This window comes from Podarcis gaigeae (genome assembly GCF_964106915.1).
Source record: "Podarcis gaigeae genome assembly, chromosome: 1".
Lineage (NCBI taxonomy): Eukaryota > Metazoa > Chordata > Lepidosauria > Squamata > Lacertidae > Podarcis > Podarcis gaigeae.
In genome coordinates, this window is record NC_139678.1 from 84,775,240 (window position 1) to 84,790,331 (window position 15,092).

At 48.0% G+C, this 15,092-nt stretch overlaps 2 protein-coding genes across 13 annotated transcripts in view; one reads left to right on the forward strand and one right to left on the reverse strand.

Annotated features, from left to right (window-relative positions):
• Positions 1-3,434, reverse strand: part of INHA (inhibin subunit alpha) — a 131,273-nt gene extending 127,839 nt beyond the window's left edge. The window contains exon 1 of one of the 2 annotated variants that reach the window (XR_014561349.1): positions 2,098-3,119. Coding sequence is in view for 1 of the 2 variants with exons in the window: in XM_083727614.1 (XP_083583740.1) it covers positions 2,098-2,383 (286 nt within the window). In the remaining variant the exon portion in view is untranslated. Of the gene's footprint in view, positions 1-2,097 lie in introns of both variants that reach the window. The other variant, XM_083727614.1, reaches the window with a different exon arrangement.
• A 2,817-nt stretch (positions 3,435-6,251) lies between these two features.
• OBSL1 (obscurin like cytoskeletal adaptor 1) overlaps positions 6,252-15,092 on the forward strand; it is a 64,466-nt gene continuing 55,625 nt past the window's right edge. For 2 of the 11 annotated variants that reach the window (XM_083726565.1, XM_083726570.1), the window contains exons 1-4: positions 6,252-6,619; positions 8,374-9,442; positions 14,310-14,579; positions 14,659-14,919. In XM_083726565.1, coding sequence (XP_083582691.1) covers positions 6,575-6,619; positions 8,374-9,442; positions 14,310-14,579; positions 14,659-14,919 — 1,645 coding nt within the window. In that variant the 5' untranslated portion in view covers positions 6,252-6,574. Of the gene's footprint in view, positions 6,620-8,373; positions 9,443-10,816; positions 12,316-13,027; positions 13,059-14,309; positions 14,580-14,658; positions 14,920-15,092 lie in introns of those variants that run through there. The other 9 variants (XM_083726569.1, XM_083726568.1, XM_083726572.1 and 6 more) reach the window with 9 other exon arrangements.

A 15,092-nucleotide genomic window follows, 5' to 3' on the forward strand; every position in this document is an offset into this window, starting at 1 on the left:
GCTTTTCCTCCTCCCAGCAACAAAAGTGTGGGGTCCTCATTTTAATCTTTACCCTGCAACCGTGGGTTAGGATTTTAAAATGGAACACTGGCTTTGAAGAACTTGAAAGAGCAGGAATTAGCATGCTTATGTTGGGCTTGCATTTCCTAATTCCAGCCTTAATGTTTGTATCTGTTGTACTGAATCTGCCTACAATTTGCCCACTTTCCTGTTCTAAAATAAATGTGCCTGTGATGTAGCTTGGAGATAGATCTCATCGCCGTTATCACATCTGTTGCTAGAGACTTGGAGTATACCTGGGTCAAGATTACACTTACATGCCATAGCAAAATGTGCTGATATTTGCATATCAAATGTGTGGCTCTTGAGCAGCACCCCCTAGTGGCTGGGTTGGATTTTCCTTTATGGGACACACTGAATGCCATCCCAGTGTGCTACCTCCTGACCCTTCCTTTTGAAATCCAGTTGGCTGCTTCCACCCTGCCCTAGGTATGCATGCAATCCTGTCTCCACATGCCTCGCTACATCCTGGCAAAAGTCATAGGTGCATATATTTATACAGACATACTTGGGAAAGTGGTACAAAATTCAGTCAGGTGTTCTCTTTTATTAGACCAATTAACTTTGGTTGGGATAAGGGTAAGCAAACACTCATGGGCAGTGTCACATGAGAGTCTGCATGTCCTTGCGCCAGCGGAAGTTGGGTCCAATAAAAGACTGCAGACTTATTTTTGTTTCTCTTAACATGCCAGCATTTGTATGCGAAGACTAGGTTGCTGCAGAAGAGCTAGTCAAGCCATAAAAAACAACATAATTTAAGTCCCCTCCCCACCTCCTGTAAATAATTACCATTTTTCATAGAATTTAAATTACCAATTTCCCATTTTTCTTATGTACATCCCGTTTCATGCACAACTGGAAACTCCCCAGTCAACTAATCCTGAATGGGGAAAGTCCGTATCTGTCTCAAAGAATGCTCAGTAAGCACTGCAGTCCTATGCACAATGCCAGTGAAGCACCCTGGAAAAAATTGGGCTTTTTTCTAAGTTAATATGTGCTAGGCTGGGCTGCAAGGTTGCAGCCTTAGGTGTGCCTGTACAGAAGTATGTCCTGTTGAATTCACTTACTTCCAGGAAATATTGCATATTTTGCACTGCAAAGTCTCTTTAAACTCAGTTGGATATCCAAACTCAGAACTGGGCTGCACAGCTACAAGAAGGAAAGGATGTTCAGATGATACTGAACTTCAGTGGGAGTCCCAGTTTGGACTGGAGTAACAGAGGAACTTAAGGCTCAGCAGCATTTGCAGATTGTATATATATATAATTTTTGTATTAATTTTACAATTTTACAATTTCAAATCAACATTTTACAAACTTTAAAATATCCAGTGACTTCCCTTCTCTTTCCATGGTTCATTTTACATATAATACATCCCTGCATATTTTATTATAACCATTCAAATCAGTTTTCCACTTTTACATCCATCAAAAATTATTTACTCTGTTGAATTTATCTTAATGCTGCCAGCGTTTTCAGCTGTATACAGTTATTTCCCATATATTCAATAAACATTTTCCAATCTTCTTTAAACGTTTGTTCTTCTTGTTCTTTTATTCTATATGTTAAATCTGCAAGTTGTGCATATTCTGTCAACTTCAGTTGCCAATCCTCTTAAGTTGGGACCTTGCTCACTTTCCATTTGGGGACTAACAAAACACAGACCGCAGTTGTTGTTGCATACATAAATAACCTTTTCTGGCACCTGGGAATTTCAGTCTGGGTTATCCCCAACAAAAAGGACTCTGGTTTTTTGGGGGGAGGTTTTGGATTTCTAGAGCTGGAGAGGAACGCTTTAGCTGGGGGAAGCAAATATGTCAGGTGTAAAGTCTGCTAACTGGGGCAGATGGAAATTGGTACCCTGAAGCATCGGGGGGGGGGCCACTGGAATGGGGAGGGCTGCATCTGAGGCAGTGGGTGCTAGGTGATTGAAATTCCTTCCATGAGAAATCAGTCAGTTTTTAAGACGCCACACAACTGCTAATTTGTGTGTGGCTGAACTCCCATAGTAAGCCCTCAAGTAATGGGTTTGCTTACCTCTGGAGGGGAAGGCGATCACCTGGGATGTGTCCTCTTCCTCCCACCTCTGAGCAGCTGGTGTGTCCGAGGCATGGCGCCGGCGGATCCCTCTTCGTCCCACCTGGACCCTTTCCCCTTGAAAAGCAGGACCCAGGGACTCCAGGAAATGTGCCCTGACCTTCTCCAGGATGAGCTGCCTGTCAACCTCCCCGCTGCTGCAGCCAGCCACGGCACCCGGAGCCAGCAGCAGGACCAGCATGGAGCTGATGAGGGTCTGTGTGCGCAGAGAGCTCTGATCCAGCATGTGCAAATAGAAGGATGTGCAGGGTGTGCAAAATTGCTGCTGGGTGGATGTAAGGGTGCGAGCTGAGTCTCTGTGGCCAGGAGCTGGTTCGTGGTCCAAGGGATGCGTGTGTGTTTGTGCATGCACAGAGGTCCTATGCGTTCCCTGATGTGATCTTGCTCCTCCGTTTCCTCCTGTGCATCTAACTTGCCGGGCTCCTTCTGCCTCCTGACTCCTTTGCTGGAGTAGAATGGCATTGAGACTGTATCTGACACTGACGCAAGTGTCTGCCAGCCATGAATATTATCTGCTGGGCAGCAAAACACAGGAGACGTCTGGAATGCAAGGACAGTGCTGCCCTGGGGACAGGGCTTTAGGGCAGGGTACTCTGAGGGAGAGAGGGAGGCAATTGAGGGCTGGGGTGGCAGCAATGGGGCACAGCAGAGACCAAGAAGGCAAATGCGTCCTAGTTATTCTCCCCCTCCCCTCAATAACAGCCTGGGGATCCGTGTTGGTTCTTGAGTTACTAAAATCAGAGCTAGTCAATCTGACCAATCCCAGGAATCATTAGGGAGATTCAGGCTACAATCCGATACCCACTAGCCTGGGATTTAGCTCCCTTGAGCTCAGTGGGACTTACTTCTGGGTGACCAGGTATTGGATTGCACTGTAATATTGCCGTGCAACCCAGGATCTTGCATTCCTAAAGTCCTCACTAGGCAGCTTGCATGGATATCGCACACAAAAGAGCACAACCGCATGGCACCTTGCAACCCATTGGTTTGGTATTCACAGGTGCTGAAGTGGATCGAGGTCTCCAAAAGGATGTGTTAGAATTATTGGAGTGGATTAAAACGACCTTTAAACATGCATTAAAAAGGTTTTTAAAAAGTCACACCCTTTTATTACAGACATATTGGGTGGTGAGAAGGGGTAACTAATTGTGTTTTGTTTAGTTGTGAGTACTGTGGGATGATTAAACAATGTCCCCACCTGGAAGGATGCCCCATCCACTGCTCCCTGCTCCTTGGTCCTGGATCGCATTTCGGAGATGGGCTTGCCAGAAACCAGCCTGCCTGGTTAAAAATAAGGTAAAGGGACCCCTGACCATTAGATCCAGTCGTGGCCGACTCTGGGGTTGCGGCGCTCATCTCACTTTATTGGCCGAGGGAGCCAGCGTACAGCTTCCAGGTCATGTGACCAGCATGACTAAGCCGCTTCTGGCAAACCAGAGCAGCGCACGGAAATGCCATTTACCTTCCCGCCGGAGCAGTACCTATTTACTTGCACTTTTAAGTGCTTTCGAACTGCTAGGTTGGCAGGAGCAGGGACCAAGCAACGGGAGCTCACCGCAGGGATTCGAACCGCCGACCCACTGATCGGCAAGTCCTAGGCTCTGTGGTTTAACCCACAGCGCCACCCGTGTCCCGCCTGCCTGGTTACAAGGCTTTCAATCCTAAAGAAACTAAATCCATGGCTGCCCCTGCCCCTTCTGACCGGGAAAAAAATTCCTAGCCCAGTGAACCATACAAAGCTGCCTTTGCAATGAATCGGACTCTTGGTCTATCTCGCTTGGTGCCATCTGCTCTGCCTGGCAGGAGCTCTCAAACTCCTTTTCAGCTTGGTGAAGAGGCATCCCTTTCACTGGAGATGCCAGAGATTGAACATGGGACCTTCAGCATGCCAAGCATGTGCTCTACTGCTGAGCTATGGCCCTGTCCCAGCTAGAGCTGGTCAGCTGACTGAATCGGGAACCAACACCACAGATTTCTGCTCATAGTGCTAAACACAACCCCTTCCCTACATCCCAGGGTTGGGGGCACAGGATGTGTGAAGTGGTGACCGGAATCCAAACGCAGACAAAGAGCTCATGGATTGAGGGAGAGACTACAAAGAATGTAATTTTTCAAGCACGTATCAAAGAATTCAGAACATCTTGCTGCTCCGGCATCTGTTGGCTGAGGTTAAATTTCAGTGCACTCTCAAACTGTGGTGCGATCCAGTTCACACTGGCAGTAGGGATTTGGTGGGGATGATTCCTGGACCCAAAGGATAAGGAAGCAAGTCTGGCCTGGACATTTTCTGGGGTGGGGTGAAACTGCTGCCAATGCCATCTCATCTGACTTTGTTTCCAGTGATGTATGCCCATCTGGCTCTATGAAAGAGGTTGGCAACTGAAATGGGTGTGTGGGTGTCCTGCTGTGTTATAGAATAAGTAGCTCAATCCCTTGGCAGTATTCATGTTCAAACAGCCCAGGGGTCATCTTGGATTTGTATCACAAAACCCTCCTACCTTCTTCAGAAATCCAGGAAGACCCTTGCTGCCCTGTACAGGCCTAATTTCCCGGTGCTCAACAAAACAGCATCAGTTGGACCAGTTTACATGAAGCAGAATAAATAGTGGTATTAGAATCATGTAGCTGGGACCTCAGCGATAATCTAGTCCAACCCTCAGCCAATCCAGGAAAGCCACTGCCTCATCCCTGACAGCTGTTTTCCCAGTCTATGCTTTAAAACCTCTAAGGAAGGAGGGTCTGCCACATCCCAAGGCATTCTGAACAAGCTAATGAATTCATCCCCATCTCTGTTACAGTTCAGCAGTATGCTGACAGGTTTTGTTTTGTTTTTTAAGTATGGGGATTTGTTTATTTTTTGAATTGCATTACGACATGTAAGCTCTGAACTTGAGCCTTTTATAGCACAGTTGGGGGGGGGGAGTTCCCCCTTTAATTCTGTCAAATGCATAAGCCAGCTTTTACGAACCTGACGTCTTCCAGATGTTCTGGACTACAACTCCCATCAGCCCTAGCCAGCACATCTGAAGGGCACCAGGTTGGCAGAGGCTGTTGTAAACTGACCTCTCCATCACCGCTATGTGTTCCTCATTGCAGGATCTATGGCTCCTTCCTTCTCAGGCCCCCACCCTGGATTCCATTCTTTTCTTTTTTAACCTCTCAGCTGAGAGCAAGCTGCCAGTTGTTCCCTCCTGGGAAAGAAGGAAGCCAATCTCTTGGGAAATGGGGAAAGTTGCAAATTATCCTGAAAATGATGCGTGTGTTTAAATGGCACCAGTATTGTTTGTTGATAATATTTGTAACATGGAAAGCAAATGAAGAATGCAGTTTATGGGGAGAAAAACAACTTAACAGCTCAGTACTTGCTGAAATGGTGGCAGCGAGAGAATATTGAGTTTTTCTGTGACCTTCTGCTTCTCTTTTGGCTGATGTTGCCATATCCTTTGTCACCTCCCCATTCCAGTCTTCAGTGATAAAATACTTTCCAGTGCTGTAGTCTGATTTCTGATTTTACTTCCAACGTAGTATCCAGCAGCAGAGACGGCTCCAGGTTAAAGGGGTCCCCAGTCAAAGTGTCCTCTTGTGCCCCCACCCGCTTTTTGCTGATAGGCTCCTTCAGGCTTACAGCCCTCTAAATTTCCATTTCCCACAATGCCCTGGAATGCCCAACATAGTGTCACCTTGGTGCATTGGGGAAATTAAGATGGAGGCTGGTTGCCTCATGTGGAGGACAGGTGTTGATGTTGGTGGGTCCTATAAGGGCTCTGGGGTCCCAGCAGCTGCCCTGGAGTACCAGGTGCTGATGCCAGACCTCCTGCCCAGCGTTTTAAGCCAGTCACTCTTGCGGTGTGACAAAAACCAAAATTTCAGGCAGCCTGTGGGGGAAGGGTTACCCTGAGGGGTGGTTTACCCTGCTTTGAGGCCATGGTGACCCTTTTCTCCCCGTCCCCTGAGGTGGGTTCTGCCTGAGGCAGCTCCAGGGCTGAGGGATGCCTTTGTGCTCCTCCCTGCTGGGCTCTATACTTAGCCAAGCCCCAGCCCCCGCTTATCAGCCCAGCCATGTCATCAGAGGGTATTTTTGGGGACAGCAGCTGCAGGCATTTGTAACGTCGAGTCGCTGCTCTCAGACGCCTGGTGAGCGGGGCAGAGGAGGAGGAGGCCAGGGACCCACAGTATGTGAGGGGCAGAGGGTAGGTGTGTGGGGAAGTGGTGCAGGATTGGCAGACCGGCAGCAGGGATGCCCAGTCTGGGGCGCCGTGGTACAGAAAGAGAGAGAAGAACAAAGGAGAGCAGCTGGCATGAGGATAGATGGATGGATGGGCAAGTGGAAATCGTCTGACTGGAGGAGGAGGAGCTGATCGATTGACAGAGTGGGGCAGTCGTAAAGTGGATGCACAAGGTGGCTTGAGGTTAGTGGATGCTGGAAGGAAGGCAGGCCGGTCCCCTCACAGCCCCTTACGAGGTAAGTGTCATGGTGGGGATAAAGGGGAAGGAGCTGGAGGGGGGCAAAGTTATGGTGGTGGCAGTGGTACTCTGGAGCTGCTGTGAGTGGTGATGGCTCCTCCAAGATCCTAGTTACTGAGGGATGAATCAGATGAGAAAGTATTGGGGCTGGCTTTGGGATACCAGCAGAAACCACAGCACCAAGAGCCTGGCTAACCTGAAGCCTGGAGATGGTGGTGGTATGTGTACATGCTCAAGGTGATGATAATAACCCAAAGCCTTGCTTTGAAGCAAACCCTTTCTCTCCATCCTGTCCCTGCCACTGACTCTAGTACACAGCACACAGACATTCTCTTCTCATCCCCCAGCTCCTTCTGTACGAAGAGGATGTTCACAGAAAACCAGAGCCTTTTGAGTGAGAGCTGGAGGAAAAGAGAAGGCTCTCTGGAATGTTCTCCCTCCCTCCATGGGGTGTCAGCCTGTTATCAGTGAAACATTACACAGAACAGGATAGGGCAGGAATGCATATTACGGGCCCTCTGGGGGCTGGCGTGGCATTTGGGCACAGAAAGCAAGCTGTGAGGTGCCCAGTTCAAATCTCGCCTCAGACTCTATGCTCTTTCTGAGTGGTCCTTGAGAATCCACTATCCTCTTAGCCTCAGTTCCACCCCCTCCCCTCGCACACTGTGTGGATGATAATACTGACCTACTTTATAGTTGGTGGATGGCAAAAACACTAGAGATACATTGGATGAAGGAATAATCAGTCTCATTTAACATGATCATCCCCATCTTCATGGACTGGTGGCATTGGAACTGTCTCATAGCCATCCTGGACCAGAGTGGGGAATCCTGGGTCTTCCCTCCCATGACGTGTGTCTTGGGGTCATGAAGGGGGGGGGGCAGAATAGAGTTGCATGCATACATGATGCTTCTTCCCAGATTTCTATGAATACCCACAAAATGAAGGCGCAATGTAGCCCTGTCTCTCCATTCATTCCCCTCTGATTGACACATATACATTATACGGTATGTGTGAGCTATCTTGAGATGTCCAAAGAGAGAGCAGAATAAAAGTCTGATAGGACAGCACTTCATGGTGGGTGCAACTGCAGAAAGGAAAAAGGGTCACCTCTTCAGGAGGCGTAGAATTGCACACCGAGACCATGTGTCTGCCCCTGACCTTGGCCTGCTGCCAGCATGGAGCAGCTGCTGAGATTAGGGCAAGGGGAGAATTTGATGGACTCTGCCTGCCCAAAGAGCATTTGTTGATATCTTATTTTGTCCAGAGGACCTGCCCACAGGATCATAGGGGCCAGAAGGTAGTCCAGTACCCTGTCCTACTTACAGCAGAAACCTTTTGCTCATTAATTCCCTACAGGCTAACCTAAACCATACAGGCCTAGCACAGGGCACAAAAGTGCCAGCATCACTGAAGCAGGTTGGTACAAAATGGGATTATCTGGTGGGATTGGCCTGGAGGCACAACCAAAGGAAGCCAGTGGTGGTGAGAGCAGCATGGGTGGGTTGAATGCCTCTGGCCTCCATCTGCCATGTGATAGCTTCACTGGTTGCTGAAGAAAGGTTGGATAACAGTGTGATAAAAATATGGGTAGGATAAGTGATCGCATGGCCACTTGCCTGCTTGCCAAACTGAGTTCTGATCCACTTAAACATCACCATTGGGTTGAGTGAGCTGAATCGCAGGGAAGGTCTCCTTCCCCATCCTTCACCCCAGCTTCTCCAGCAATGGTTCTTTCTTGATCTCTGTAGGTCCCTGGCCTCAGCTGTATCCCGAGTGTGCCAATCATGGATGCCTTTGGGGGAGCTCCCCGATTTCTCACCTACCCCCGTACTTTTACAGTGCCGAGTGGCACCAATGCGGTCCTGAAATGGCAGGTAGCTGGTGAGCCACGTCCCAGCGTCGCCTGGGAGAAGGATGGCTCTGTGCTGGACCTGCCATCTGGGCGGATGTTGGTGGAGGCTGATGGGGACGCGTACAGCCTGCTGGTGTATCAGGCTGGTCCAGCAGACAGTGGGCGCTATGTGTGCAAAGCTAAGAACAGTGTGGGTGAAACCTACGCAGCTGCTACTCTCAAAGTGGAGGCAGCAGAGCTGAAACCCAAAGGAGAGCTTGACATTCAACCTCCGGTCTTCCTGAATAGGCCGGTCTCTGCACGTGTGACCAGGGGAGAGGATGTGACCTTTGCCTGCAGGGTCTCGGGGGAGCTTGAGTGGGAAAAGGATGGGTGGAAACTGTCAGACATCTTTGAGAGCAGCCATTACAAAGTGGGCAGAGAGACTGGTGACTGGCACTCTCTGCACATCTATAACACCCGTCTCCCAGATGCCGGTGTTTATGTATGCCGGGCACAGAACAGTTTTGGAGAAACCATGGCTGCAGCTGTGCTCCTGGTGGATTCTGTAGCATGTGTTCCCCACAGTGACGCGTTTACACCCCAGAACAGCCATTTCAAGAAGCAGCTGGAGGCACAAGATGAAAAGTGGAGGGGGCATCATCCTGGGCAAAAGGTGTCGTCAGAATCCAGGCAAAACGGAGAAGTGCTTCCTAGCCCACCCACGCCAAAGGCCTTTACCGTCAATGAAGGGAAGCACGCCAAGTTTCGCTGCTATGTAACCGGGAAGCCCAAGCCAGAGATCGTCTGGCAGAAGGATGGGATGGTCCTGTCCCCTGGAAGGAGACACCTGCTCTACGAGGACAGGGAGGGCTACTTTATCCTCAAGGTGCTATACTGCACAGCTCGGGATTGTGGCCTCTATGTATGCACAGCCTGCAACACTGCTGGCCAGACACTCAGCGCTGTGAGCCTCCATGTCAAAGGTGCGTACACTGTGGGGAGGGGGGACAGAGGGGTGGGTGTCTGAATCCAGGAGTCAGAACGAGAAGGGCGCTTGGCATGTGGGAGGGCAAAGCCTGAACAATTATGGGCGCCTCTAAGCGACAGAAGAAGGAGTTGATCTAGTTGAAAACAGGGGAGCCTGTTTTCAACAGGATTAAAGTATTAGAGGTAGGACAACCCCATGAGGTTGTAGAAAAGCAGAGACAGGGTGGAGTGGTGGGTGTTACAGCATAAATTCTGAGTTTTGAGTTAAAAGTAAACCCTTCCTCTTACACACCCTTCAACATTTCTCTGGTGAAAATAGAGATGTCCTATTTATTTTTTTTAATTATTATTATTATTATTCCCCGCCTATCTGACTGGTTTGCCCCTATCACTCTGAGGAGCTTCCAACATATATAAAAGCATAATAAAACATAAAACATTAAAAAAAAACCCTTCCCTATACAGGGCTGCCTATGGGGATTGCATATCTCCATACCCTCCTAAATTTCTTTGATGAAAATAGGGGCATCCTAAAGAAAAGTGGGACATTCTGGGATCAAATTAGAAACTGGGACGGCTTCTGTAAATCTGGGAATGTCTCTGGAAAACAGGGACACTTGGAGGGCCTGGTCTTAGATTATGGAACCCATTATGCCTGCATGACCTCTGCTCCACCCTTGCCCTAACGAGAATGATGAACCAAGCAGCCAATTGCTCCAGGCTGGGAGAGTACAGACAGCTTATTATGTAAAATAAGAACCGTGATGCAATAAAGGAGTACAAGCTCCAGAGTTGGCAATTCACTTGCCAGAGGGGGGACAGGCCTGGAGCCTGGAGCCAAAGCGGTCTCATGTGGAACTCCTATGGCCTTCTCTTTTGGGCCTGAGAGACAGTAGCAGACTCAAAGGCCACTGTGAGCGTGGTGGGTACTGCTCCCTGCTTGTTGTCTGCTTTTATGCTGAGGTGTCTGGGTGACCCTTCTGGCACATTCCTGGAAGCTTTGCCAGGAATGGGGAGTGTATGCCACTCGCCACTGACAGTGCCTATGAAGTGCTGAGTAGTTTGGGTAGTAGCCAGAGAGACCAGGTCAAATGCCAAGTGCAGGGCTGAACATGAAATATTTCCCATCCGGAAGGAGGAGACATGGCATGTGAGATAGCGGTCCTAGAACATAACTTGGCAGGATATTCTTCCATCTTGCAAGAAGAACTATAGGCCTTTTTTACATATACAATGAATGTGCGCAGAAATTACTCAAGTAATCAAGAGGTGTGTGTAGGTGGGGCAGGGGTGTAGGATAATATCTGCAGCTTTTGTGCCTGCTCACTTGAACTGTAGCCTTTTTAGCAACAACTGCACATTGACAAATCTTCGGAGTTATGTGCCTACAAGCTATAAGCCCGTGGGATTTCTCTCCAGAATTACTGATCAACACATAGAAGTTGAGTGTGTGTGAAGGCAATGGGCACAATCCCCTCTTTTACCCATGGATTCTACTCAATTTTTTGAGTGAAGGAGGCTCTTGGTGGCTCAGAGAACTGAAGGAGATTTTGTTTGCTGGCTAGCAGGATAGTGAGGCCTAGTTACACAACGGCAGATGAGGTGGAAATACTCCTGGATTGTGGGTGGGGATTGCAGGACTGAGTCCTCCTCTATTGCACATACAACCCAAGATGTCAAGCTGAAAAATTAATGTCCAGCTTGCTCCTAAATCCATTTAAAAAATAAAAATGGATGAGCATTCGGTGCCGGATTACCAAGTAGGCACTGGCCTATTGGCCCTATGCCTTTTAGGGGCCCTGTGAAAACAGATCAAAATAATATTGATTTGATTTTGAAAGGAAATTACAAAAACATATTAGGACACAATTTGTGCCCCCCCCCCCCGTTCAACTGCCTAGGCCCTAGAGGCCTCCACAGGGTTTAATCCAGTGCGGTGAGCATTTAGTCATGTGATCTTCCACCTGCGGTTTGAAGTGGTTTTTACTGTTTTGCCCTGCTGTTGAACTAGACCTCTGCCTCTGAAGGGATGTTGAGGGGAAAGGTCTGCCAATGCCAGGGTCAATAACAGCCCGCTCTTTGTCAGACCTGGAAATTGGGCTATGTTTGGCCTTGGGCTGCCCACAGTTCATGGTGCTGCCGCAGCAGAAGTAAGAATTCCTTGTAGAAGCTGCTGGCCACCCCTGGACCTTTGTGGACTGGTATGGGACAATTCATACTAATGCATGTCATATTGGCTAAAATGAGGGCAAAATGTGACAAGGGGGAGAAAGGGGGGGTGCTTAAAAAAAAAAGTTTTTCGAAGTGTGACAGCACTTATGGATGGGCCCATTCTTTGATGGCTTGAAGCCCTTAATTTTGAAGAGGGTTCCAAGGAGATCAAGGGAGATGATGATAAAGGCTTTGCTGAGTTGTGCACTTTTGTTTAGCCTGGAGAGCAGAATCTGGGAGGTGGATGCATGATAACAGGCTTCAGTTATACGTCAAAGGCTGCCCTTAATAAGAAATGAACCAACTGTTCTCTGAACCTACTGAGGGTCAGGCAAGATGAGAAATGGGCTTTACAAGGCGGAGGGTGGGAGTAGGGGTGAGAGATTGAATACCAGGAAGATTTTCCTGTCCATAAGAATAGCCACTCAATGGAACATGTTACCCAGAGAGTTTGAAGTGCCTGCATTCGTGTTGTTGTTTTTTTGTTTTTAAATAGTTGAAACATCTGTCAGGACGGGAGCCTGAGTGGATAAAGGATGGAAAGAAAAAATCCCCTCAGAAGAAGCAGAGAAAGAGAGATGGCTAGTTGTACAGAGGAACTGAGTGGGCCAACTGTGGCCCATTAATAATAAATTGAATAAGTTATTGTGGCATTCTGGTAAACAGAAGGGAAACAGAATACAGATTGTTTAAAGCCTAGATTAAGCAAATAGTAGATGAGGCAGTACAACTGTTCCCTGACTGTACCCCTTCAGATTGAATTAAATGTTTATTTTATCATCATCATCATCATTATTATTTAAAATAGCATACTGCTATATCATTTAAAAAAATGAAAGCAGTTTACAGCAATAAAACCATACAATAAAACCATAAAGACTATATAAAGCATTCTTTGCTCATAGAAAATGGGACACGATAGAAAAGTGTTACAGCCTGGCATTTCCCCTGAAATGCCAGCTTTCTTTGGGTGTGGCTGAAATGCCAGCTTTCTTTGCCATTATAAGAGAACAAGAGAGGCGTTCATGGTGAGTTCTGGCACCTTTTTTATTAAAAAAAAGAGCACTGGACAGGGGTATCTCCATGGAGATTCCGGGTGATTGAGTCAGAGCCCTTCTGGATGCAAGGCACATACTTTTCCACTGAGCTATGAGCAGGGGTGGACTTTGGTAATATGGTGCCCTGAGCAAGGACAAATTTTGGCACCCCCTCCCAAATAATTCATCTTTTCACAATAATTCATTTTGCAACAGTTACTTTTAAAATAGATATTCTCAATATATTATTATTATTATTATTATTATTATTTTGCGCCTCCTCAGCTTGTCGCCCTGTGCAAGAGAACCACCCACACCGCCCTAAATCCAGTGCTGCTATGAGAAAAGATGAAACTTCTTACCAGTTGGGTGCAAAGTATATTAATCTTATCACTGAGTAACCTTATAGAAACCCCATGCATTGGAGATTAAGGGGAAGGACTTCCAGACAAAAGGATATTATTTCCAGACTGACTTGAGGCTGGCGTCTTTTTGTCCTGAAATTAATCACTGAGCTCAGCTGTGCCATCAAAGCAACCCCTGCCTGTTCTTCCCAGAGCAATTTGCCCTTGCTGTTTCCCACATTTCCATCTCTGTGTTGCATTCCCTTGGGCTGCTGTGTGGGTGGCAGGTGTCCCTTTGCACTGGGACCCGGATAGCTGACAGCAAAGAGGTTCAGTGTGATAGATACCACATGCCACCCACTTAGCACTCTGCCACTTCTCAGAATAACCCTTGGTAGGAGAACCTGGCTGCCCAACCCCCAATACTACATTCCAATTCTGCTTCCCAATTCTGCAGGCAAAGGAAGGGCAGGTACTAGCTGAATATTCCTCAGTACCTTTCCTCAGGGCCCCACAGCAGCTTTACAAAGAATTGAGTTAAACCTTTCATGTTTATCTAGTCCCTTTTTCAGTTTGATGGCAAAACATTCCAGAAAGAATGTGGGCAGAAGATAACCATTAGTGCTTGTTAAAACAATTATGTTTAAACCCTCACATTCATATTCCCTTTCAAGGTTTGATGACAAAATATTCTAGAAAGAACATAGGCCGGGGAGATTACTATCATGTTTGTTAAAACTGCCTTGTGCATTTGTAAATGTTGAGATTCAGTATTCATTAACGCCTCTGTTCATCTTACTGATTATTCCATGTGGCAAAGCCCCAAAGAGATTAACTAGTTACCGACACTTTCTCATGATGGATGGGGGGGGGGTCAGTGGGTATCACAACACCAAGAAAATGTGACGTGGTGCTCAGATCTTTGGTCTTCCCAAGCTCTAGAAAGAAGAACCAGATAGGGGTTTCTGGGCTGCAAATGTGCTTAATGGTTGAAGTAGGAGCCCAGCCAAATGGAGAGGAGAAAATATCAGTTGTGTTGGTTGTGAAACAAAACACAAGGAAGCCAGAGGGCTGAGGCAGGAGGGCTGTGGCAACAACAAAGGAATGGACCTTTGTCAGGGAGAAGCTTGCTATTTTCTGGATCCCAGCACCCTGACTCTTTTCCTCAGCTCTGGGACCCTGAAGATTTCAGTTGTCTCTGTGGAGATGGTCCTTTTCTTATGTTCAGGTTTCCACATACATTCAGGTCCGTCTTTATCTCTTTCTCACAGAACCCCGACTGCGGTTCCAGGCACCGTTGGTGGATGTGGAAGTGCTGGAGCGCCAGGATGCAGTCTTAGAGTGCCAAGTGCCTCTGGAGACCATCCCTACAGCGTGGTATCTTGAAGACAAGCGCCTGCAGCCCAGCCCCAAGTACCTGATGGAGGAACAGGGCCTGTTGCGGCGGCTGACAGTGCGGGATGCCCGGGCTGACGACGATGGCATTTATCTGTGTGAGATGGAGGGCAAGGGCCGCAGCGTTGGGGAGCTGTCAGTGCAAGGTGAGGAGAGTTTTGGAGTCATGTGTGGCTATGATAGAGGCTCTTCTTCCTGTGCTAACTGTCCAAACTCTTTCTTCAGGTCTGATTGTGAAGCGGTTGCCGCGGAAGCTGGATGTGATGGAAGGGGAGAATGCCGCCTTCTATGTGGAGACGCGGGAACCTGTGGAGGCACCGAGTTGGGGCCGTAATGGTCAGGAACTGGTGGAGGCACCCCATACCCTCATCAGAAGCTTTGGCAAAACCCATCTTCTGGTCCTGGTGCACGTAACACGGCACGATGCTGGTGTCATCACTTTCACGGCGGGCGAGTCGCAGACCTCCGCTCAGCTCCGTGTCAAATGTGAGTGGAGAGGAGAGATGGGGCTAGTTGCAGCAGGAGAAGGAGCATTCAGCTAGCCACAAAACCCATTACATTTGGCCGTTGACACAAACTCCAATCGTTAGTTTCCTCACTAAAGGAAAAGTTTATTATTTCCTGTCTTTCATCCTGGACTGGATTGGAATTGATATCCC